Source organism: Manis pentadactyla, chromosome 1, assembly GCF_030020395.1.
Source record: "Manis pentadactyla isolate mManPen7 chromosome 1, mManPen7.hap1, whole genome shotgun sequence".
In the NCBI taxonomy this organism is placed as follows: domain Eukaryota; kingdom Metazoa; phylum Chordata; class Mammalia; order Pholidota; family Manidae; genus Manis; species Manis pentadactyla.
Genome location: NC_080019.1, coordinates 179,376,253 through 179,400,557, shown reverse-complemented (window position 1 = coordinate 179,400,557; position 24,305 = coordinate 179,376,253). Strand labels below are relative to the sequence as shown.

The 24,305-nt window shown below is 40.0% G+C and overlaps 1 protein-coding gene across 6 annotated transcripts in view; it reads right to left on the bottom strand.

Moving 5' to 3' along the window:
- LOC118922437 (kalirin) overlaps positions 1-24,305 on the bottom strand; it is a 483,582-nt gene that overhangs the window by 110,597 nt on the left and 348,680 nt on the right. For 4 of the 6 annotated variants that reach the window (XM_057503419.1, XM_057503422.1, XM_036905291.2 and 1 more), the window contains 3 exons: positions 23,802-23,993; positions 13,195-13,403; positions 9,688-9,862 (listed from right to left, as the gene is read on the bottom strand). In XM_057503419.1, coding sequence (XP_057359402.1) covers positions 9,688-9,862; positions 13,195-13,403; positions 23,802-23,993 — 576 coding nt within the window. The remainder of the gene's footprint in view (positions 1-9,687; positions 9,863-13,194; positions 13,404-23,801; positions 23,994-24,305) is intronic. The other 2 variants (XM_057503431.1, XM_057503435.1) reach the window with 1 other exon arrangement.

Here is a 24,305-nt window from a genome sequence, read left to right as displayed (position 1 = left end):
AGAAGCTGCAGCAAGTTATCCAGAAGGTCTAGCTCAGGTAATGAACAAAGGTGGTTACACTAAACAACAGATTTTCAATGCAGACAAAATAGCCTCCTATTAGAAGAAGATGCCATCTCAGAGTTTCATAGTTAGAGAGGAGAAGTCAATGCGTGGCTTTAAAAGACAGGCTTACTCTCTTGTTAGGGGCAAATGCAGCTGCTAACTTGAAGTTGAAGCCAATGCTCATTGAACATTCTGAAAATCCTAGGGCCCTTAAGAATTACGCTAAATATACTCTGCCTATGCCCTGTGAATGGGACAACAAAGCCTGGATGACAGCACATCTCTTTACAACATGGTTTACTGAATATTTGAAGCCCTCTATTGAGACAGACTGCTCAGGAAAAAAGATTGCTTTCAAAATATGACTGCTCACTGGCAATACACCTGGTCACCCAAGAGCTCTGGTGGAGATGTAATGTTGTTTTCATTTCTACTAACAACATCCATTCTGTAGCCCAAGGAGTCATTTTGATTTTCAAGTCTTATTATTTAAGAAATAAATGTTGTAAGGTTGTAGCTGCCATATATACTGATTCCTCTGATGGAACCGAGCAAAGTAAGCTGAAAACCTATGGAGAGGGTTCCTTTTTCTAGATGCCATTAAGAATATCCATGATTCATGGAAGTGGTCAAAATATCAACATGAACAGGAGTTCGGAAGAAGTTGATTCCAGCCTTCAAGGATGACTGGTGGGTTCAAAATTTCAATGGAGGAAGTCATTGCAGATGTGGTGAAAATAGTAAGAGATCTAGAATTAGGAACAGAGCCTGAAGATGTGACTGAATTGCTACAATCTCATGAAAAAACTTAATTTGAATGGATGAGGAGTTGCTTGTTATGGATGAGCAAAGAAAGTTGTCTCACGAGATGGAATCTACTTCTGATGAAGATGCTATGAAGATTGTTGAAATGACAGCAGAGGCTTTAGAATATTACATAAATTTAGTTGATAAAGCAGTTCAGGGTTTGAAAGGACCGACTCCAATTTTAAAAGAAGTTTTACTGTGGGAAAAATGCTATCAAACAGCACTGCATGCTACAGAGAAATTGTTTGTGAAAGGAAGAGTCAATTGATGTAACTAACTTCATTGTTATCTTCTTTTGAGAAAATGCTGTAGTCACCCCAACCTTCAGCAACCACCACCCTGATCAGTCAGCAGCCATCAACATCAAGGCAAAGACCCTCCACCAGCAAAAGATTACAACTTGCTAAAAGCTCAGATGATGGTTAATAATTTTGTAACAATAAAGTATTTTAAAACCTGTGTATTACATTTTTCTTTTTAGACATAATGCTATTGTACTTTAATAGACTACAGTTCAGTGTAAACAGAATTTTTATGTGCAGTAGGAAACCAAAAAATTGATTTGACTTGCTTTATTGCAGTATTTCCTTCATTGCAGTGGTCTGGAATTGAACCTGCAGTATCTCCAAGGTTTGCTTCTACTGTGCACTTATTATGGAATAGACAATGTGTTAAGCATTTAATCAACTTTCTTTTATTTAATCTTCCTAGCAGCCCTGAGAGGAAACTAAAGTACAGAGAAGTCAGATCATTTTCCCCATGGCCTCAGAGCTGGTGGTGGCAGAGCTGAGCATTCAACCACAAAGTCCAGTGCTCTTAACAATGCTGTTATATCAATAAATCTGCCCAAGAACTGATGTTGGGAGTAGTTTTCTTTTATTTATTTTCACTTCAGAGAAATAGCCATTTAATCTTTCCCATTTCCTTCTTTAAAAGAAAAACAAAACAAAACCATGATAACTCCATTTGCTTCATTTCACATGACTTTTTAAAATTAATTGTGTGTTCTTTGAATAGATCAGTTAAGGAATTATTTTTGTGGCCTTATATAAATGCCAGGAATAATTTACCTTCACATCAAAATACAGAGCCTTTTCCCAAGAGGATATTTTTGTTTAAGAGTTTGGTAATTCTTTTTTGTTTTAATGATTCTGTCAGATTACTCAGTATAAGGGTAATATTAATGTATCTAGAATTCTCTGGTCCCCAAGGAGTCTTTGTCCTAAACAGGGGACACCCCTGCAATCTGGTATTGGAGTGTAAACATTGGGACAAGGTTGTATGCAGAGGAGTGTAACCTGCCTTCTGTGTTGTTCTCTGCATGGCAAGAGCAGATGCCTTGGGTTCTCTCAGCAGTTTCATGAACACTCAGGGATCACTTAATATGAGGTAACAAATCGGGAGAGAAACAATGGGGCAGAATAAGATGGGCTGTTTGCTTAAAATCTGGAAGTGTATATGTGTGTATGTGTGTATTTATATATATATATATATTGCTATTAATAATTATTATATTTGTACATATTTTATATATTTATAATATTGGTATAATCAATTGATGACAATAATGCTGACTGTAATGTAGTAAGTATTTATTAACTGCGAGAAGCTTTGCTAATAATGTTATATGTGTTAACTCATTAAACCCTTAATAACCCTGTGGGCTGGGAATCATTCTCATCCCTATTTCTTAGATGAGAAACTGAGTATGTAATTTGCTTAAAGTCACACAATTAAAAAAGTTGGTGGAACAGGGTTCAAACCTAAGCACTCTAACTCAAAATACTGCATACTCGATAACTGTACTATACTGCCTTAGCAAAAGGTATGTGTGTGTGTGTGCGCGTGTGTGTGTATGTGTATGTGTATAAACACTGCAGGTCATGTACATTAAAGTCCAGTCCCGTTTCAACTACCGAGGGAGGAAGGGTCCAAGGCATTCCACTGTGGTGAGGTGTGATGAAACACATGGGCTGTCAATTGCAAAATGAGCACCTGTTTTATGATGCCATTATTTTATTAAGATGAGAAAAAGTGAAAGCTATTCTCCACTGACCTACAGGAGCTAGAAGATAAAGACATTTTGCAGCTGAAGAGAGACAGTATCATTGCAAGGGAAGAGCTATTTTTATCTGTAATGGGCTTGTATATTGATACAGGGTACTTACCACTGTGAAACTAAAATAAACTAAATTACCAGTCATTTATTCTCCTTGTCTAAAGTTCTTCTCTGTCAATTTATAAAATGTTGAGATTAGTGAATTCTATTAGATTATTTTAAAGGTCTATCATAGCATTTCTTTCTGCTTTAGAAATACACATCACTTGTCTAAAGAGTTAAAATATTTATTTATATAGCTATATAGAGCCCTTTGGGGATATCACAAGAATTTTCTGGAAAAGCAGGACTTGTCAGTAAAGAAATCCACTTAGTCTTTTTTAATTTTTGACAAAAATGTAAGAACATATTGCAACATGCTATGATTGATAAGTTCTAATGTTCATTTAGCCAATTTATATTCCAATTGGATAATTTGGATATTGGAATAATTTTTATGACCAATTTCATGTTCTTCATCATCATGATTAGAACTGAGATCTTTGATATAATCATGACTGATCCTGATGGGATCTTGAGTGCATCTTAGTGGTTATTTTGTCCACATCTTTGCCTCTTGTGGAAACCTAGTCTTTTTTCAAAAGATATCCCCTTTGTTGAAGAGATCCTACAACATATATTGTTCATTCATTCTAGTAATTATAAATGCTTGAACATCAAAATGCTTTTTTTCTTGTATAAGCTAAATACCTAGTTTGGAACTTACATTTGCTTCCTTCTACTGAATCCCCTGCATCCTTACCCAAAATGAGAAGCTTAAGCATTTATACCTTGATAATATAACCTGACTTTCGGTTCATAGCCCCAGAACATCCCCATTACATAGTGACCTGAAAGTTTCCATCAGAGATCTATGATAATTTCCTCCAAAGAGATGACTTGCCAGAATACTAAAGTTGTGTGAATAAGCCTTTTTGTTTTGTTTTGTTTTGTTTTGTTTTTAGAAAGGAATTTAGTAAGGGAACCCCCAGTGATCCAGAAATCAATTTGACAGAAGTCTAAAACAGACAATCAAACAAATATTTTGTGGAGACTTTGGTTTACTTTGAAGTATTTGTTCTCCATGTCCTTCTAAAAGGATCTGGGGTATATTTAGGAAATGCTACAGTGATCCCTAGGAGGAATTGATCACACAAAGATTGATCTCAAACAAATCCCATTTTCTTTGTTATAGTTACTATGATGGTGGATTTGAAGCATGTTACAAATGTGGAGAACAGCAGCTTTGCAGAGTCTTGTGCTATATCTCTGGAAGGAAAGGTCATGAAGCTGGACTAAATGATGTGGTGCTTAGCTGACCCACAGTCAACAGAATGACTGTGCAGGCTGACAACCCAGTGCCACCAGAGGAGAACTTCCTGGGAATCACCACACAGCCCTGCCTGACCTGGCCAATATTTGAAATAGCCACTGGGCCATAAAAACAAACAAAAAAAAGATAAAATTTTGGAGGGAACAAATAGAAAAAGCTTTCATTAAAATTTTTAAAAATCAGTGTATTGACGCTGATGGACAGTAACTGTGAAGGGGTATGTTGGGGGGACTTGGTGAAGGGGGAAGCCTAGTAATCATAATGTTCTTCATGTAATTGTAGATTAATGATACCAAAATAAAAAAATAAAATAAATTTTAAAAAATCAGTGTATTGAAAGCACTTGCCTTGAAAAAATAATCTCGGGCTTTTAAGGGAGCACAAGCCTAGGTAAGATAGGTGATGAAGTCACTGAAACAGCTTCCATCTCCTGGGCTGCACTGGGAGACTGCCACTGTTACTCAGCGTGCAGCACCCGGGTGTGTGTATGTAGGCTGGGCATGGCTAACTCGCCTTCAGGAGAGGGCAACCAGGATAATTAGGAGTCTGGAAACTATGTTACATCCAGAAAGAGGTAGGTAAATTGGGGATATGTGCCACAGAGAAGGGCTGACAAGAGAAATAGTCATTGAATGCTTAGGGTTTAGAAGACTGCAGAAATAATTTATACAAAGAAGCCTATGATGATCATTTTCAAGTATTTTTAAGGCTGCCAAATAAAAGAGGGAGCCGATCTGTTTTTCCAGGGAACAGAACTAGGGCCAAAGGGTAGCAGGGTGGAGACTTTGGTTCAACACAATAATGAAATTCTGCGCTCCCTCCTCTCTCCCCTCCACCTACCCTATTCCCTACCCCAAACCCAGGCCCCATTTCTTGGCTCCAAGATGTGCTGGTAGAGCCTGGATGCAATTCTCCAGGAAAGCCAAATCCTGGCCACCAACTTTTACCTGTCCTCCAGATGTAACCTTATGGGGAAACATTGCATGGCAGCCTGACCAAGCTACACATTCTTGCCTCACTGTTCTCACCAGACTGTGGGGCTGTGTGACAGAATCATCACCTTGTACAATGATTCTGTTTCTGCATTTCTCCACAACAAACCCCCTAATGGCAGGGACTGTTTGTATCCTCAATGCCCAACATAGTTTTTGGTACCTAGTAGGTGTTCATTAAATGTTTATTGAGTTGAATTTCCATTAGGTGAAAGGCTGGGTAAGCCATCTCTTTCAAATATAAAATGCAAAGGGCCTCTATCTACAGCCAACTGAAGAGTTGTGACCACCGTAAATTACAATCGGCTTTCTCTCCTCTAGCTGGAATTCTCCTCCTCAAAGGCCATTTTTTTCCCAGCCTCAGCCTGGCCCCAACTTGGAAGAGCCCCACAGATTTATAGCTGGCTATTCCATTCCTCCCTCAGGTTAATTACACAGATTAATTTTCAGGTACAATAAGCAACTTTAATTGTAATTATAGAGTCAAAGATTTAAGAGAAAGACCATAACTATAGCCCATTTCTCATGAAGTCCTTTTTAGAATATCTTACTTAGTGTTGCTTTTAGTGTGCATATGGCACCCAGGGACTGCCTATGATTATCCACTGAAAACAGAAAAATTCTTGCCATATAAATACACATACGTATGTATATATATATTATATGCACACATATTTGGTCAAACCAATAAAGAACATATGATGTATCCCTAGACTTTCACTGGTAGACTGGTGTGGGTCTCATTCTAATCATGGCAGTTGCTGAGGCTCCTCAGGGAAGGTGGGGGTACACAATGCAGAAGGGCTGACTGTGACTTGTTTGTTCAGTTGCTGTAAGCATATCTCAAATTACTGTCTTTTCATGTGCCCAGTTAAATGGATTTATTTATGATCTTGTTTCAACTAAACTAACCTTCACAAAAGGACACATAGCTTATCAAAGAAACTGCAGTTTGAAGATAATATTAATCATGAAAACACAAGAGAACTTTGAACTTTTTTTGTCAGCCATGTTACAGGGTAAAGAAATAATGACAATCTAATCAGATCTGCCAGAAAACCAGGCTAAAAAAATAATTGCAAATTATCAAGAAGACTATTTGAAATATGGCACCACAATTCCTAATGAAAAAGCTGAACTTCATCCTAAGGGCAGACTAACTTTTGAAATTATTAGCCAGTGATGGTAGAACATGTATATCATTTATAAACTAATATATATGCATATACAGGGGGTTCCAAGTTCAAAAATATTTTATTTAGAGAGTGCACAATCAAAAGGATTTGGAGACCACTGGCCTAGTCTTGCTTCTAAAAATATATTTTAATTTCTTTCTGATCATTCTGGTTAATTGTAGAAAACTTGGAAATGCATGAAAGAATCAAAAATAAGGAAAAAATCACCCACATTCTTATCACCACAATATAAACACCATTTGCATTTGGTGAAATGTCTCTTCTATCATAACTATTTCATATAAAATGCCTTTCACAGAGGGATGCTCAAACTGCAGGAAAAGACTTTATAGAACATGATGTTCCACTTCACACTTTGGTCTCCACAGAGTCTAAGAAGGCATGTCAGGAATGCAGCTGCCATCTTGGTTTTTGGACATTTGCCTAATATATTTGGGATAAATTTCACTCTCAGTGGGGGTGCCATAGGACCTCATCCCAGGTTATACTATGGGAGCCACATACACCAGTATTACTGAGTAAAAGGAGAGTGGTGGAGCAACTTCTGCACTACCTTAATATTTAAACCAATTAGCCCATCTCAGCCATCAGTGATATGGTTAAGGAGTCATGCTTAGATTCACCAGATGGAAGGGGAGCAGGCCTGCTCTGGTTTTCAGTAATCCCCAGGAATTCTGAGTATGTCCTTTATGGAAGGAAACCATAGCTGAAGGTCCTGCAGTGACAGCCTCTGCCCTGGCTTGTGTCAGCTCCAACATGTCTCTCATTATAGAAACCACCCTCAGTTTCACACTCTTAATCTTCTCTAGATGTTTACCCTTCATCTCCACAGTGAAAAACTAGCTGGCATTTGAAATAATCTCATCACCCTCAAACACAACTTCTGATCATCTGACTTGAAGCAGAACTTTTCTATTGGTTTAGCAGGATTTCCATTTCTATCTAAGATGAAATGCAGCATTTTCCCAAGCTTTGGGATACACCCCAAGTCACAAGACCCCTTCCAAAGCCTCAAGGTCACTGCCTAAACCACAGGGTGTAGAAACAAATTACTCTTTATTTCCTTCATTTTATTAGGCCCTCATACGATTTCCCCATTTTTGCTTTATTTATACCAAGTTGTCCAAGTTGCTGTACAGGATACTTCCAGGGTAGGAGGGGAATTTTTATGCAATACAAAGGCTAAAGAATGCAAATCCTACAATTTAAATATCAAGCTCCTCAATGCAACATTTAAATAGGATCCAATTTTAAAGTATTTGATTTATAGTCAGCTTTTTTTTTTTGAAAGGATTTCTTTTGCATGTACTTTGATTGTTTTTCAGGAGTGGAAATGGATTTTCCTAGAATCACCATAGGCAAAGACACACTGGTGATGCCCCCAGCTGATGTCAGGGGTGCAGTCTGTGGCAAAGTGAAGCTAACTGACCCTTTCCAGAACTAAACCAGCAACCCTGACCTCAAAACTGTAGCCACCTAATGAAATAATATTTAAACATCCAAACCCTCAGACTCTTTCCTTCCCCTTCAGCATTTTTTTGATGTGGACCTGGAATGACAGGAGAGTAAACAACGACTACAGCAGCAAAATACTACACCTGCTAACATAATTACCCCCCTGGATATATTTACTCTTGGTGTGAAAGTTGCTGAGGAAGGATGGTAGGAGTCCCTGGGGTCTACATCACTGCAATCAAATGTTACCTCTATTTATTTTTGTGAGTCTCACTTGCAATTACTGAAGAATAATAACTCACACCCCCTCTTTCCTTTATTACGTTTGCTGCCTCACCTTTATAAGGTTCACCATATTCATTCTTTGCTGCATGCAATATCTCTAATTTTCCACTGGCATTTTCATTGTTCTTTCAATGTATGTTTTAATATTCCTTTCTACCTGAAGTCCTTCTGGGTGTAAATTTAAAATAAATTATAAATAAATTCACCTAAAGTTATGGAATAAGTCTGAAGGATAACTGAGACCTTATCTTTTGTTTTGTTCTAAAAACTTTTCAGAAAGCACCTTGAACAAATCTTTAAGCAAGAAATTGTACTGGCTTCCAGGGAGGCAGGGGTAGAGGTGTGTTTATAAGGAAAGAAAGATCATTAGAGAGTAAGGCACAGGAAGGATCACATTAGTACTGGTTTTCTGTTACATTTACAATTCTTAATATAAACATTTTTGGTCTCAGGATCAAAGAAAAGGGCACATGTTGTCATGATAGTTTGCTGGTCCCATGTGGGACTGGGATTGGGATATTGGAACTTTCAACATTAAAAAAAAAAAAAAATCAATTTCCTTCCAGATCAGTTCCATGGAAGCTTCTACAGATATGGTTGGCAAGAGCATTCCCAAACACCCAGAAGCCCCGGTGGGATAAAAAACATGATGAGAAATTGGCTCTCCCTCATACCACATACCACCCAGCAGGGAGTAAAGACATGCCTTTAGTTTAACCTTTTGTCATTCCTGGAAAGGACAAAGTGTAGGTGTTGGATACTTTCCACACCCCAGAAACCCTCCTGGCCTGACTTTAGTTAGTGTTTCAAAGTAGAAAATAATAAAAGGTGGATATTATGTGGGAAGACATTATTAATGAGTATCACAAAGGGGATATAAATATACCAGAACATCTAATTCTGACCTTCCCTGAAGGAACTAAAGAGTCTATGAGATGAACCAGTAAGTGCCTTTAGCACAGACTTACTTTCTTAATAAACCGAAAGCAAACTGAGGATAAAAGTCTTCTTTCTTGTGGCTCCTGACTTCCTGGCCACAGTACAATTTCATCTAATCCCTGACCTACAGTCATCCCTGGCCTACTAATTTTAACACCTACCTACTCATGAAGCTATAGAATCCAGTGAATCTACCTCAGTCACCTAACAGCCAACTCCATGGTCTTTCAGGAACCAAAGTACCAAGGGTCTAATTAATTCCAACAAAAACATTCTCAGTGAAGTAATCCCCAGACAGAGAGTGAAACAGGGGCTCTGCTTGGCGGTGGAGGTGAGATGGACAGAGGACTATAACTGGTGGAATATGAAGTTTTTGATCTCTAAAAATATATCCTTGATGCACCATTCTCTCTAATTCCCTTATTCTGCTGCCTGGCATTCCCCTCTCCATCCCTGGAGCAACACCCTTGGCCAGGAAGCAAGCCCCTCTGCAGGCCTCCCAGCACGCTCCATGACCCCCGTCCTCCCCACCTGTACCTCAATGGTATACTGCTCAAAGATGCGCAGCTGCAGGAAGATGTCCAGCTTGATCTTCCGCTCATGGAACAGCTCCTCCATCTGCACCTGGGCATCATCCAGCTGCTGCAGAACTGACTCAATGTGGCTGATGGAGCTACTGTGGGGGGTCTTGTTGTTGGACACGGCAGAGTCCCTGTGGCATAGTGGGACAAAAAAGGGGGACCTTGCGTGTTAAACGTAACATAGGAGCAGGGGGTTTTCCTTGTCTGAGCAAGCTGGATGTTTATCAGACTCCTACTGTGAGCTTGGTACAACTTGCTTAGGTGAACCAAAGACACATGTGTCCTCTTTGTAAGGCATGGCACTGTAGCTTTGAGACTAACTGCTTTCTTATTCCCCAGACAGTATTGTGGAAGGAGAAGGGGGAATCAAATGAAATAATGTATGGGGAGGGGCTCTCCAAAGCATAAAATATCAGGAAATGGAATGGTTCCATACATACATGTAGTCTAATAGGTATAGTTTAAATACACACACATACACATGCATAAGAGTAGACCTATTAATCACAGGGCGTAAGAGTAGACAAAGACATATGAAAAGCACCCTTCCTATTTGTGCGTCACAGGATTGTGGTTAATATAAAATAATATCCCGACTACCAAAATTATCCATCTACTTTATAATACTATGCCAAAGTTGCAGGCTAGTGTTATTACACAGCTTTAAGCTGTAGTCAGGAAAGCATGGGCTCTGGGGGCTGCAGGCCTGGATTACGTCCCCGCTCTGATATACATGGGCTGGTGGCCTTGGGAAATCACCTCCCTGAGCCCCGGTTGCCTCCAGTAATGTGGACTTAATCCCTGCCCTGCTCACTTCACAGTTTGCTGTCAAATAAGACAGTGTGTGACCATGCTCTGTGACCAGGAACATGCTGTATGAATGACTGCTAATCCTGAAAGGATGCAAGTGAAGTGCTGACTGGGGTACAGGCCCCTTGGGGAAAGGAGAAGGTAGGGCACAAGAGGCCAGAACAACAAGAAGGTTCTGATGAGTTTTGATTGAGGCATTAGAAGAAAAGGATGAACTTGACCTAGTAGATGGAAGGGCTTTGCTTTCTGAGCAGGGAGAGTCCATATAAAAGTAGCAGGGAGGAGGTGACACATCGTAGAGAGTAACCAAGAGATAAACATATTCATCTGCTCAGAGAAGTGAGGGGTGGTGAGGCCTCCAAAGAGATCATTAAAATAGGAAAACTATGGAGGTTAAGAAGTTTAGATTCTATAAAGCCACGAGTAAGCTAGAGCCCTAAAACGTGAAATAAAAGGGCACATTGATCATCTTGTGACGTCTTATTTCTTATACAAGTTAAGAAGTCAGAGGACAAAGGGAAAATCATGAGTTTTGAATCCTCTCATCAGCAGGCTTTCTGAAATCTAGTCCTCTTAGCCTGGCAAAGGTGTGTGAGCTCACACCACCTGTTTCTGAAGGGAGCATAAGGGCAGTCTGTCAGGAGCCTTTCCTTTCATTTAGAAAGCTCCCAATCCGACCTCCTAACCCTGCCCTGTTTGGACATGAAACACCACCATTGCACAGGCACCCCTAGTCATGAGAAAAACATGAGATGTGCCCAATACCGTGCATTATACATTTGTTGAGGACTTCGCTGCTGGGAGGCAATGATTATCCTCGTTGCTCCTCTCAGTCTTTCTCCATTACACTGCTTCCAGAAGAAAGAGAACAATTTCTGACCATTTTGCACAGTACCTATGTCAGAGTAACACTCACCAGGAATCACAGAGACAATGCAAAAGCCATCTTAGGTGTGCTTCAGTGACAAGTGCCAGGAGAGTCTCGGAAACCTAGAGACTTAGTGTGCTCTGATGTATATAAGGCATCCTGCCAATGTCCATTAGGCACATTTACTTCTTTTTCTCTTTGACTAGTCTTGATATTAAGGAGGGGAGCCTGGGCTAGAGTCAGGCTTTTGGGGGAATGAATAGTCACCAGTGGCTCTTGGTCACACACCTATGGTCTGCTCTGAAATCCATGGAACTTAAACTTGTAGGACAGGCATCAGCTACATCATTGCTTTCACCATCCCTGAGCAGCCTTCAGGCCTTAGGCATTGTGCAAGGTTGGCAGTTATTAAGAGCAAGTGCCATCTCTGTAGACCCAGCCCCACAGAGAGGGAAGCCAGCCATACTTGTGAAAAAAAATTTGGAGGGAAAACACAAAGCTATCACAAAATTGCAGAAATGACAGAGCTCCTACAGGGAACCATTTAATCACACAGATGAAGCAGCTGAGGCCCAGAGAGAGTGACTGTCTACTATTTGGAATTTTCTTCAGAAGCAAGTAACAGTGGAGTTTCCTAGGGAGGCAGACACAACTCATGTATTATATATTCATGAGGATGAATTGGGGGAGTAGGGGAAAAAGGTTGTCTGGTTAGTATGCACATGAGGACTCAGAACATCTCATGAGCATGTTTAGAATAGAAATGATTAATTTCCAACAGAAAAACATGCCAGAACTATCTGAAGGTAAGTTCTCATTGTTTATTTAACTGGACAACTGGTATAGGGAAAAGAGCCCTCTCCAACTGAAGTAATTCCCTCAGGCTCTAGGGTTGGCCTGGGACTCGTTGATGAGATTATTTCTGTCTAGACCTGGCAAAGGTCCCAGCATTAAGTGACTTTTGGGATAGAACAAGTCTCTGCAGGCAGACATCATTAGCACCATCAAATCCTATTTATACAGTACCTGTGCACAGGGCTGGTTTGCTGAGAGCTTGCTCAAGGCCTCATGACACTTTATCTGAGGAGCAGTGCCCTTCACAGGGAGAGGAAACTAGATACAGATACCAATGGAAAGGAGGCAATGGTGTGGTAATTTTAAATGCATTTAAGACTTTAGATGGGATTTTCCTTCTTAGTTATGTTTATTTAAATCGACAGAGAAGGAGTTTCATTTTCTGGACAGAAAGGAAAGGTGGAAAGGTCATAAGTGGGTTATGGAGAGCAGGTGGGACAGTAACACACACTTTCTGTACTGTCATGGGGCCAAAGCCAGCCATTTTTGCTGACTGGGGAACTGGAGTTCAGAGTTCAGCCTGAGGTCAGATGCCAAAGAACACTATATTCCATAATGGCTATTTCTCCACCTGACCAAATATGCCATAATTTTTAATGAAGATGGTATTTATTTTCTGCTGAATGTTGTTAACTTTTGTTGTTGTAATTATAATTGTATTGCAATTGTTGTTAATTTTATGTAACTTATTGATTGCTGAATAACATCACAAATGACAAATAATGCTTTGAAATATCAGAGCTTGTCTGTTTACAATTTTCTTCTAAACTCAAGTTGGGTATGGTGCAGGCATTTTTATATCTGACAGATGGACAGACTGAAGCTCACACAAGACCACAAAGCTGGCTGAGGCTGAGCCAAGATCAGGACATGACTTATCTCACATCTAGTCCGAGGCATTTCCCACTGGAAAGCACCGCCCATGCTGACCTGGCCTCGCTGAGCTCCCCCAGGGAGGGAGGCGCTGACCTGAGCTGCTGGATAAGGTCTTCGCCTTCCTTGATGACGTTGAGGGTGGCATCCAGGGTGGCAGACTGCTGCTGCTGGAACTGCTTGATCAGTTCCTGCACTGCATCCACTGAGTCTGCACAGACATCCTCCAGCATCTCCTTCTGAAGGTCTTCCATCCATGTCCACAGCTGTGGGGGAGAGAGCAGAGACCCCACTCAGGGCAGACAGGAGAGGCCAAGGCTGCGGCAAGCACAAGAAAGTTGGCTGTGGTCACCCACCCTACCCTCCACCAGTCAGTGCATTGTCAGTCTGTCTTCCCACTAGCACACGTATACTTACATTCATTACCCATCTCTTTTAAGTTTACTCCATTAATGTTGGCATTCCCTAAGGCTGGGATCTCCTTGGCTTAACATCTCTGTGGTTCAGGGAAATGTGTGATCTTAGAACAGGGAAGTCATACATATTTGAAAAACTAGGAAGAATAGGAGACTGGTGGTGGATAAATATTATTTCATCTTTCAGAAAGGAGGGCTTTGCACACTTCCTCCAGACAGCTAGACATTGATTCCTAGAAATGTATCATGACTTTGCAAATATGAAAAAAAGAATGTGATGCTCAATAAGAAGCAGATGAAGATTAATTAAGAAAATGTGCTATGCTAAATTATTTTATTATTTTCAGGATTGCCAGGTTAGTTAGAAAGTTGAATGTTAAAAATGTAGCTATTTTCAATATAAGTATGAGACATTTCCCTCATGATATTCAAGGTGCTAAAATGCAGTAAGGATTTTATTACTGGACAGACAACTTTAAAAGGGCTAAGTGTAGTGTTCTGAACAGGATTAGCACTGAAAATGAGGAGTTAAACTAAATTACTGAAATCTCATTTATTGACAGCTCTTCCTCATACTGAAAATAGGTCTCCAGTGGCCTGCCACAATGTTCCACTTCTTACTGGCATTTTCATAAATGATGGAGTGAAAGACAAGTCTGATACTAGAATCTTCACCTGGCTAGTAGGAAAGATAAGCTCAAGGCTCTACCAGGAAAAAAGCCAGTAGACAGAGAAAATTAATAGAGTCAGAAGATGTGGATTTTGGCCCGTATTCTTCCCATAACTCATGGCACCTTTGAATAAACAACTATAACCTTTGTTCTCCATGACTTACTGTATAAAACAGGTTGGGGAAAACATAAAATAAAATAGTTACTTTCTGGTTGTAACATCTGTAAGTTTTCCATGTTAAAACCTTGGATGAATATCCACCTCAAGAATATTATTTCATATAGTTTGTTCTTAGTAAAGTAAATTGTGGTATGGCCTTTGTAATAAGGGATAAGAAAAGAAACAATAAAGAGAGACACAAATGTCTTCAGATTGCAGACAAGTTATTTGTTCCTTGGACAGGAGAGGTCCTAAATATAGCAGAAGAGGTTGAGTTATCAAGATTAATAAGCCCTGGAGGTAACAAAGAAGGGGTACAAAGAATGTCCTTCTTGGACAGATGAGAAGCTCTCTGAGCCTCAGTTTCCTCATCTACAAAGTGGGAAGAAAAGATCTTCCCTACTCATTCCAAAGATCATAATAATTAAATTATTTACTTATTATTAATGCCTTGAATATACATACAGCCTTATTAATAAATCCACAGCATTGTGATGATAGCTATAAAGAATACAAATTATTATTACTGAGGGTCCCTGTCATTTAGCAGTTTGCAATCTGGTTGTAATTAGTTCAGTGTATTTTCTTTACAAATAAGCTTTTTGTTATAAACACACAATTTTTCCAGACCACATAAGCTGGGATACATATTCCTACAAGTATGAATGTACTTATTTCAAGTCAGTATGACATCAGGAAGTTTAGGATATTGGTCATATAGCTTAATGTTGCTTCATATTTTCTGGCTGCCATTTTGCCTAGAAGCAAAACCATTTTCCAAGTGTGCTAAAGTGCTTATGTAAGAAATCATGCACTCACTAAAAAAAATTATTGTATAGAAAGGCAATAGGGCATAGTGGTTAAGAGTTTCAAATCACAGTTGCACTTCATTTTAGCTCTGTGACCTTGGATAAGTAACCCACCCTCTGTACCCCAGTTTTCTTTATCCGTACAATGGGAATAACAATAGTGCTTTCACCTACAGAATGGTAAAGATTACTAATAATTTGATGTGTCTATGTGTTTATGTCTGTGCATATACAAATAATGAGATCTATATCCATATCTATCACTTCGAAACAGTGCCTGGCATACAGTAAGTGCTATGCCAGTGCTATATAGTATTATATATTAAAGTTATGTTTCATGCAAGTCATCTCCAGTTCCCACTAGAAGATAGAGGGAATGTTTGAAGTATCCTTCATTTTGGAATTTGTAGAAGGTCAACTCTGGATTTGGTCCTTGAATATGCTAGGTTGAACTGGACTTCTCTTTTCTGTTTTTGCAGCTTCATCCAGGGATGTCTAAGGAAAAGACTGGAAAGTCTAGATATTTCTAAAAAAAAAAAGAAAAAAGAAAAAGAGAAAGGAAGGAGGGAAAGAGAAAAGAAGACATGAAGAAAGAGAGATGAAGAGGTGAAAATTGTAGACATAGAGCAGATCAGTTAAGAGAAGAAAAATAAACCCAAAGTCTAAATAGAGGTCAGGCGTTGGGACTAAAGACTGGTTAGGGCAAGGCTGGCACTCACTGTTTCAGGAATAAGAGAGATAGGGAAGAGGCTTATCGGTATCTTGAGGATTTAATTTAAGATAATTTTGTTCTCAGAATCATCCTTAGGCTATTTTAATGGCTTCATAGTTTGGAAGTCCTTTTTGTTTCCTCCTTAATAAGATGTGAACACCTCTGGTGTAGATCTAGGGAAGACAGTCAACATCATTCCTCTCTGAGGAAGCGCACCGTGACTCGTGACACCCCCTCCTCCTGGTGTTCATACGGCTAAATTGTAGGGACAGTCAAAACAAAAAATGAGGTGTCAGTGCTGCAAACCAAAAAACTAGGGAAAGACTAGGGACATCTGAGGTTTCACACAGATCTGTGAATTCAACATCATTAGAAAAATACATCCTTCCCCCAAATATTCTTAATTGGTGAATTGAAACTGATTTCTCAGGTTTCTGTTCAAATATTCTACTATATTATTATAAAAACTCTTGTCTAAAGTAGAACTAAAACCTACTGGTCAGGAAAATCAAGTCCAACACTAGATGCAGCTCAGCACGGTGGTTAGCAGCCTGATAAAGGAAGGAAGCAACTGGTCAGCCTTCAAGAGGACAACATGTCAAATAAGATTGCTAGTGATTGAAAAGAATTTGATTCTGAAATAGCGAAGGGGGTTGCAGTAGCAAAGACAAAGTGTTAGTGACATCCTTCTCTATTTTTCCTTCTGTTGAAGGCAAAATAAAACAAAAATGGGGGAAAGGAGTTCTTGAATGGAACTGTTAATTAATGAAGCTATTTCTTGCATCTGTCCTTGTCTGAATAGTTCTGTGACCATGGGAAAACTACTTCAGTTACTTCATATTTACAATGGTGTGAGTGCATGCATGTGTGTGCATGTGCATGGATATGTGGTTTCTCTAGCTTGTCTCTAAAATCTCTTTCAGCTCTAACATACTATGACACTGAAAGGTTGCAGTCACAGATGAGACACCAAGACATCCACAGTCCAGAGAGTTCAGCACCACTTCAAGGAGAATTATCATACCAAGTTAAGGTATTGTAAAGTTAAGCTTTACAACCTGTAAAACTTATTTAATAGCAAGCCACTTGAAATACCATGAGATCACATGCACACATTACCTCCTGGTGGCAGCAAATTTAAATTGCATGCTCATAATTTTGAATAACCACCTCTGAGGCACAAAGTGGACAGAAATAAACCTAAGTGTGTCACTAAACATTCCATTTCTTAGGCTGTAATTGTCCTTATATCTGAATGTCCTGTAGGTCTCTTTCTGTGTATGTGTCCATCTGACTTATTCCTGAAGAGCATGCCTACATTGCTTTGAAAAGAATCCAAATAAAAGAGCCACTTTTATTATTAGAAGTACATTGAATTTGTTAATGAGCAATTAGTAATTGGTCATTAGTAACTGGTAATTACCACAAGCTAATGATGGCCACAAGCCAGTACTAGATAAAATCACAGTGCGTGTGAGGTAGATTGCTATTAGCAACCACATGTTCTTTCCTACTGTTCTGTATTTCGGGTCTCTGTCCTAGGGCAATCCTCTTTACCCTCTGCTTATCTAGAGTCAAACATATTAGCGACCATTCTCCATCAATCCACCCTCTTCCCTGTAAGATTCTCACATTCAGCCATTTCCAGACCATCTCTTGATCAAACATGACTGCACTGTGACCCCTTCTTTCAGGGTTCTGCTCTTTGCAATGATTACTTGATCCATGCTGACATACACACTTAGATGGCTTTATATGTTCATTCTCTCAGAGAACATATGTGGTTGTGCCCCAAATGTCTACACCCAAAAGAGTGAGCTTAATTTGAGAAGTTCTAGAACCTCTGCAGGGGTAAAGTTAAGGAGTCTTTCAATGTCCTACATAAGGTTAGCTCTAATAGTGAACCAGTGAGTTCAGGAGGGGCAGCCCATGGACCCTGTCCTGTCTGCATAGTGGGGCAGCCTGAAAAAGGAGGAAGAGGGAGACAAGGAAGGGAGAAATCAGGAAGTCTGAAGAAATAATGAGGCTTATGGATGAGCGGTTAAGGAAAGAGGTAATTTTACTCCATCACCTTCTCTGCTGATTGGCTGTTCCATTTGCACAGCTCTGGTAGCCATTGTGCTGATACAATTGGTTGACCACAGACATGTCAAAAGAATCACCAACTCCACAGGGTAAACTGCCTCTCCCTCATTTTGAAGAGATGGTTTTTCTTTGACATTGACTATCAGCTTTTATTGCTTAAATAAATACAATGATAGTGTGGCAGCTGAAATAGAGGATGAAGCTGTTTTGTTCTTGAGGCCATCATCCCTTCTGAAGACTGATTTAGTTTTGGTTCTCCAGTGGGTTGGCAGAGGAACATGTATACATGGGAGTGTCTGTGGTATCTGTGGGGTGTGTGTGTGTCAGCACCCATTTGAGCAGGAAATAGTGTGGAAGAATGTTTTCAAAAGGTTCAAAACAAATGGAAATGAGCATTTAATTAAGTTGTCTAATAAAGAGCTGATGTTGATTACCTTGGCCACATTCCTTAGTAAATTTGATTCTCATATTATTACTACAAGAATATCTAAAAATGGGTATTTTGAAAGCCCAGCAATTGCAGCATTTCCATGGCAACACAGTAAAGAAAGAGAATTCTGTCTGGACAACCTCTGCAGAGCAGATGACACTTGCTACAAATGCCTTTTCCCTGGACAAAGAAAATGAGGACTTGGGTAAATGCTTCTCCTATATCCTCCTTAGATCTCCAGACTAGGAGGCCTTCTTGTCCCCAGCTGCCTTCATGTCCCCAGGCAAAAAGAAGATATTTGAAAGTTCAGCACAATATGTACTCATAGCTGAGGCTCTGGATATATAAGAAGACCCCAAGTATATGTAGTATATGTCTGCTGTCTCTACTGGTGTACCTCCTCTAAATTGGGATGAAAAGTTTTATTTTTGTAAAATAACACTTACTGGGATTATTCTTGATTCTCAATTGAAAATATCTTTGAAGAAAACATAAAAAAATTTTTCAAAGGAAAATGAAATCACCCATAACATTCTTAACTTCTTCATATATTTCTTTCTAGTCTTTGTTCTATATGTATTATCAAAATTGGGATTATGTTGAATATACAGTTTTTTATGTATTATACTATAAGCCTTTGCCCATGCCATTAATGATCTTCTACAATGTGATTATAATGATTGCTTAATATTTCACCTACATAGATGCACTATGGTTTGCTTAATGAATTACCCAACATGGAATATTTAGTTTCTAACTATTCAAGCTTATGAATAATGTTGCAATAATATGGTTAGAAGATTTTAACCCTTTAGTGTCCTATGTTCACCAAGAATTCACAAAGCAGGACCAATAGAATTAAGCTGACTCTTCAATCTGCAGAAGAAATAAGCCTGGAGGATATCTTTTTCATATCTTCCTTCTGTTTCCTTCCTTCTGATCCTAATTAAAGTAAAGCATTTGATGTAGGAAATAGGAAAAAGTAAAATTATGAACTTCAGCCCAGGGATGAGTTATAGAAGTCTAGGTTAAATCATTTATGAAGATGGATATTCAGTTCCTGTTCAGAAATCTCCTATAGAAAGGGTTTTAATTCTCTCAAAATTACATCCTACAATGACATCCTATTACACTTTGGCAATAATGCAAAATCTCACCATGTGATCATAGGTAGGGAAAGATAGAGGAAAAGGAAGGGGAAAAGACAGGAGGAAGGAATTAACCTAACTGGGCAGGAAGAATATATGACGATATTTAACAGCAACCCCAATACCGTCCAAAGCCACTTATGCAAAACTGAGCAGCAGATCATCCTTCTATTCACTCTATTTACTGTAAGAGGGAAAAACAACCATAGCAAGTGAAAAGTCCCTAGCAGACTTGTGGACTGATAGACTTGACTATTAATCTTGCCTTGAGCAAACAGCCTGAAGTTTGCTACAGAGTCAAGAAGAAGTCAAGAGTTAACAGAACCAGGATCAAATAGGATCCACACTTAAGCAAGGTTTGAGAGGTGGCACATCTTGAAAGATATTAAATAGAATACAGACAGATCAAACCACAGGGGCTCCCCCTTCATTAGACCACCCCAGGATGCTTACTTCTGACCACCTAAGAATCCATTTCTGCTGCTATACAGGTCCTAGAGGAAAGCTCCCACAGGCAATTCAGATCGCCTAAGCTGTCCCCCCATTATTGACATTGTCTATAGAATCAGTGTCAGAGATGGAGTAGATGAAAAATGTGATTGGATGGGCTTTTCCCTATTTTTTCCTCTTCTCTTTTTTTTAGAAGAAATGACCAGCTACCCATTGTTAAGTAAACCCATTCAGTATTTACTCAGCATCTCTATGTATCAGACACAGTGGTAGAAATATATAGTGGAATCTATATCTACACATCTAGACCCACATGTGTACTCTACATAGGAGCACTTCAATTTAATAAGGAAGAGCCCATCAGCTCGGTGTGATCCTGACACCACTGATGGAGGTATGCACACAGTGCTCTAGTCCAGTCTGAGTGGGAAGATGGAAGCCCCAGGGAAGAATTTCAAGGAAAAATGATGCCTAAGTTGAGTCCTCAAATTCCTTATTATGCCCACTTTAGAGAAACTCTAAGGGTAAATTTGGGAGGAAGTTTTTTACCAGGAAAAAAATTAGGTGTCAGTGTTGTACCATTCAATTTCACAATCATAATCATAATCGTAAAATAACAAAGATTAAGTAATTTTCCCAAAGGTACACAGCATGCTCATTGAAGATCTGGATCTAGAAATTAGACCTCTTTGGCATATAAGATCTTGCTGACTTAGTATAAATGTGTGTGTATAACATATGTGTGTGTGTACCATGTGTGCATATACATATGCACATATATGTGTATATATATATATATGTACACAATGCATAGGTGTGTACACACATACACATGTCTTATTCTCTGCTCTGCCTAAAGGGGGCCTTAGGCAGACTAGCTTGGGGTTGAAAAGGTGACTGAGAGGGAGCATGCAGATATAAAGTCCTGCTGGTAGCCCCTGTGAACAACTCCTCTATGACAGCCACTCAAAATGATTCTTTTCTTCAGTCCTGAAAAAAAGCCAGGACCTGTGGGATCTGAGAGTTGTAGGTCTCTTGAATAGAAGTATCCTCACAATCACACACTCCTTTGTAACCAGGCAGGGCAGCTTTTAACTTCTCTCATATTTTGGGATTCCAAGGAAAGAGACACTACTTCTAAGGGCCTCCTGCTCGAATACATTCCCTGGTAGAGAAAACTCAGCCCAGTCTCTATGTCCTGGCCTTATATGAAGGTCTGCATGGAAAAGAGAAGAGGAATGGGCTTTCAAGTCAGAAAGACTTGGGATCCATTCCTACATTTATCACACCCTAGCTGCAAGACCTCGGGCAAATAACTGATTTCTCTGACCTGTAAAATTGGAATTAAAAAATGACAGTTCTCATGGTTACTGATTAGATAGTCTGACATGTAGTTGAAGCTAAATACATTTTAGTGCCCTCTCTTTCTTCACCTGCTCCCAGTATCATGCTGCTCTCTTTAGTATTATTTCATATGAATGCAATTTTACAATCTGAGTCTCAGTGGCAAAACAAGTCTCAGGTTCACATAGGACCAAGCTTAGCAAGGTTTGAGAGATACCTGGGAAAACAATGGCTAATAACTTCAGCCCTGACTATTCTGATCTCCCACATCCCCAATCCAGGCAACGCTTCACATTTCTCAGCTATGATCTACCCTCCCCATTAAGCCCTTGCTTTGGGGTTTAAAATGTAAAGAGGAAAAATAAAAGTAAGGAGAAGGAAGAAGAGAAGAGGACAGGGGGAGATACAAGAGGAAAAAAGGAGGACAGAGTGTGGGGTAGCATTTAAGAGCATGAACACAGTATTTAGGAGGAAGGTAAAAATCTCTGCTGTACTACTGAGTAGCTCTGTAAACTCAGACAAGTTCTTTTCTGAGTCTTAGTTTCCCCATTTTATTAAATGTATTTTACTAAAACATTTAATAAATTCTCTATCATAAGATTATCATGAGGATTACAGGAGATGATACATGTGTCTGGCAAGTAAGTAGTAGTTACCCAGTTAAAATGAAGTACTAATACACATTGAGTGCTTACAATGAAACAAATTTTAGGCTAGGTAAAATAAACTATATTACTTCAGGTTTAATTACTATTATTACTATTATTATTATATATTATCAACATCAAATAAAGAGGAGGAAGAGGAAAAGAAATCTTGAATCCACATGAGAACCATAAGGGGTCTTAGGGCCACCAAGTCCAACTGTGTAATTTTATAGAGGAGGCATCCCAGCGCCAGGGACATAGTGATTTACACAAGCTCACATGATTCCAAAGCAGCAGAATCCGGACTAGAATCCTAGCCTTCGAACTGCATGTATAGAAAGGGTTCCTTGAAGCCATGGGCCCTCTTTCAGGAATGGCCCATCCATGGAGATGGACCTTGGCCACTACCTCTCTGGGCAGCCAGTACACCCAGAGCCGTCACAAGGAGCATGATTCCTCTTCATTCATGCTCCATTCCATCACCCAGAGCCTCATAATTAAAAGAGAACACATGCCTTTGGTTACTGAGACCATCACTAAGAACTGGGTGAGCTGCAAGCAAGCAGACAACCAGGCAGAAAAACCTGGATTAAAGCTGATCCCCTTGCTTTACAGACACTTATCAGAGAGTGGTTGGGGGCCCACAGAGAGGAAGCAGAGCCATCTTCAGGGAGCTCGCCAGCCCTTCATTCGCCTGGGAAATCTCAATTTAGAAAACATTATCTTTTCATGTTTTTCTCTGATAGGTGCTACACTGATTTGCATGCATTCCCACCAATGTCAGAAAAGCCTGTGAAGTAGTAACAACCAGGCTTCTTAATGCATTTCAAATACCAAAAATCAACTTAATTAAGTAAGGTTGTTTTTTTTTTCCAAGTAGCAATCAAACTTTAATTAATACTCCATTAAAATGAATTCCTGGAGGAATACAAGCATGCATACACCCAATGAGTTCATCTGCCAAGGGTGTTATTAGAGAAGATGCTAAATGTGCCTCTTTACTGGCCACTTACTCAATTTCAGAGTGCCCCATATTAATCAGAAGTGAAAAGCAAGAGCAGGTTTACAAACCTTCTCTCTATGAGCCCCTGTGCCCTGCCAACAACAGAACATAACCCATTCTCCCTTCTCCTGTCCCCACTTTGTGAATGATTCAGGCCAGATTTAAGCCCAGTTGGTTTCCTCCTGCATGGAGGGTTGCTTAGTACCCTTTGCTTTACTCTACAATCAGGCAAGATGAAGACTGACTCACTTTAACATCACCACCCTGGGGCAGACCACTTTAAGAAGATTTAATCCTCTGTTTTAAAAAAATAGAATGAAAACAGAACACATTTGCAAACTCTGTATGTTCCTTGCTGGTAGCAAAGATGATGATAGTTTTGCAGAACTCTGATTTCCAACAGGAAACAGCCAAAAAGAGAAATTGGGTATGGGGTACAAAGGGGTTCTCTGCTATCTTATATTTCCTCTTGCAGTACTATTTCTACACAAGGGATTCCCAAATTTCTCTAGCTGCAGACTGAATACTCTAAGAGGTACCCCAAACTACCTACCTCTGCAGCCCCCTCCTCACTAAAGATGAAGAGGAAATGTTGCCCCTTTCTGACTGAGACCGAAATACAACTTATCAGGAGCAAATTGCTAATATCATCACTGTTGGAAGGCTATTACCCCAAGATCTCCCAGGACCCTGAGCATACCCTGAGGGCCACTTTACTAGGAAACTGACCTGACCCTTGCCATCATAAATCAACCCATCCAATGCCCCCTCTTCACTAGCATGTCTTACCTCTTTGGTGTGTGTGTGGAAGGAGACAGACATATCCAGGAGAAGCTTCCGCTGCTCCACCCTGCGCACAAAGTCTTGGATGCGCACCTCCAGGTGTCGAGCTGCCTTGTAGATCTCCTCGGGGTCACATTCCCCGGTCTGCGCCAGCTGTTCTGCTGCTTCTAGGAGCTTGTCCGCATTGGTGTATGTATTCTGCCAGCAACAACAGCGAGGGGAAGTCAACTTGCAGTCACGAACAGAGCTTCACTCCTTCCCCCAACCCACCAGGGCTGCCCAGAGTTGGAGCACACTGCGTGGGCGCTGAGCCGACAGCTCCCTGGTCTGGCACGGAGGAGCTTAGCGCCACTCTCGCCCACCACCTCTCCACAAGCAAGCAGCCTGCCTGTCAGTTTGGCACCAGCGGGCACTAACCAGGTGCCTTTTCTGTTCCTGGGATTTCTCAGAGGCAGGGTGCCCCTGGACAGAAGCAAGGAGACATGTGAGAACCCCCCATTCCCCATCTGC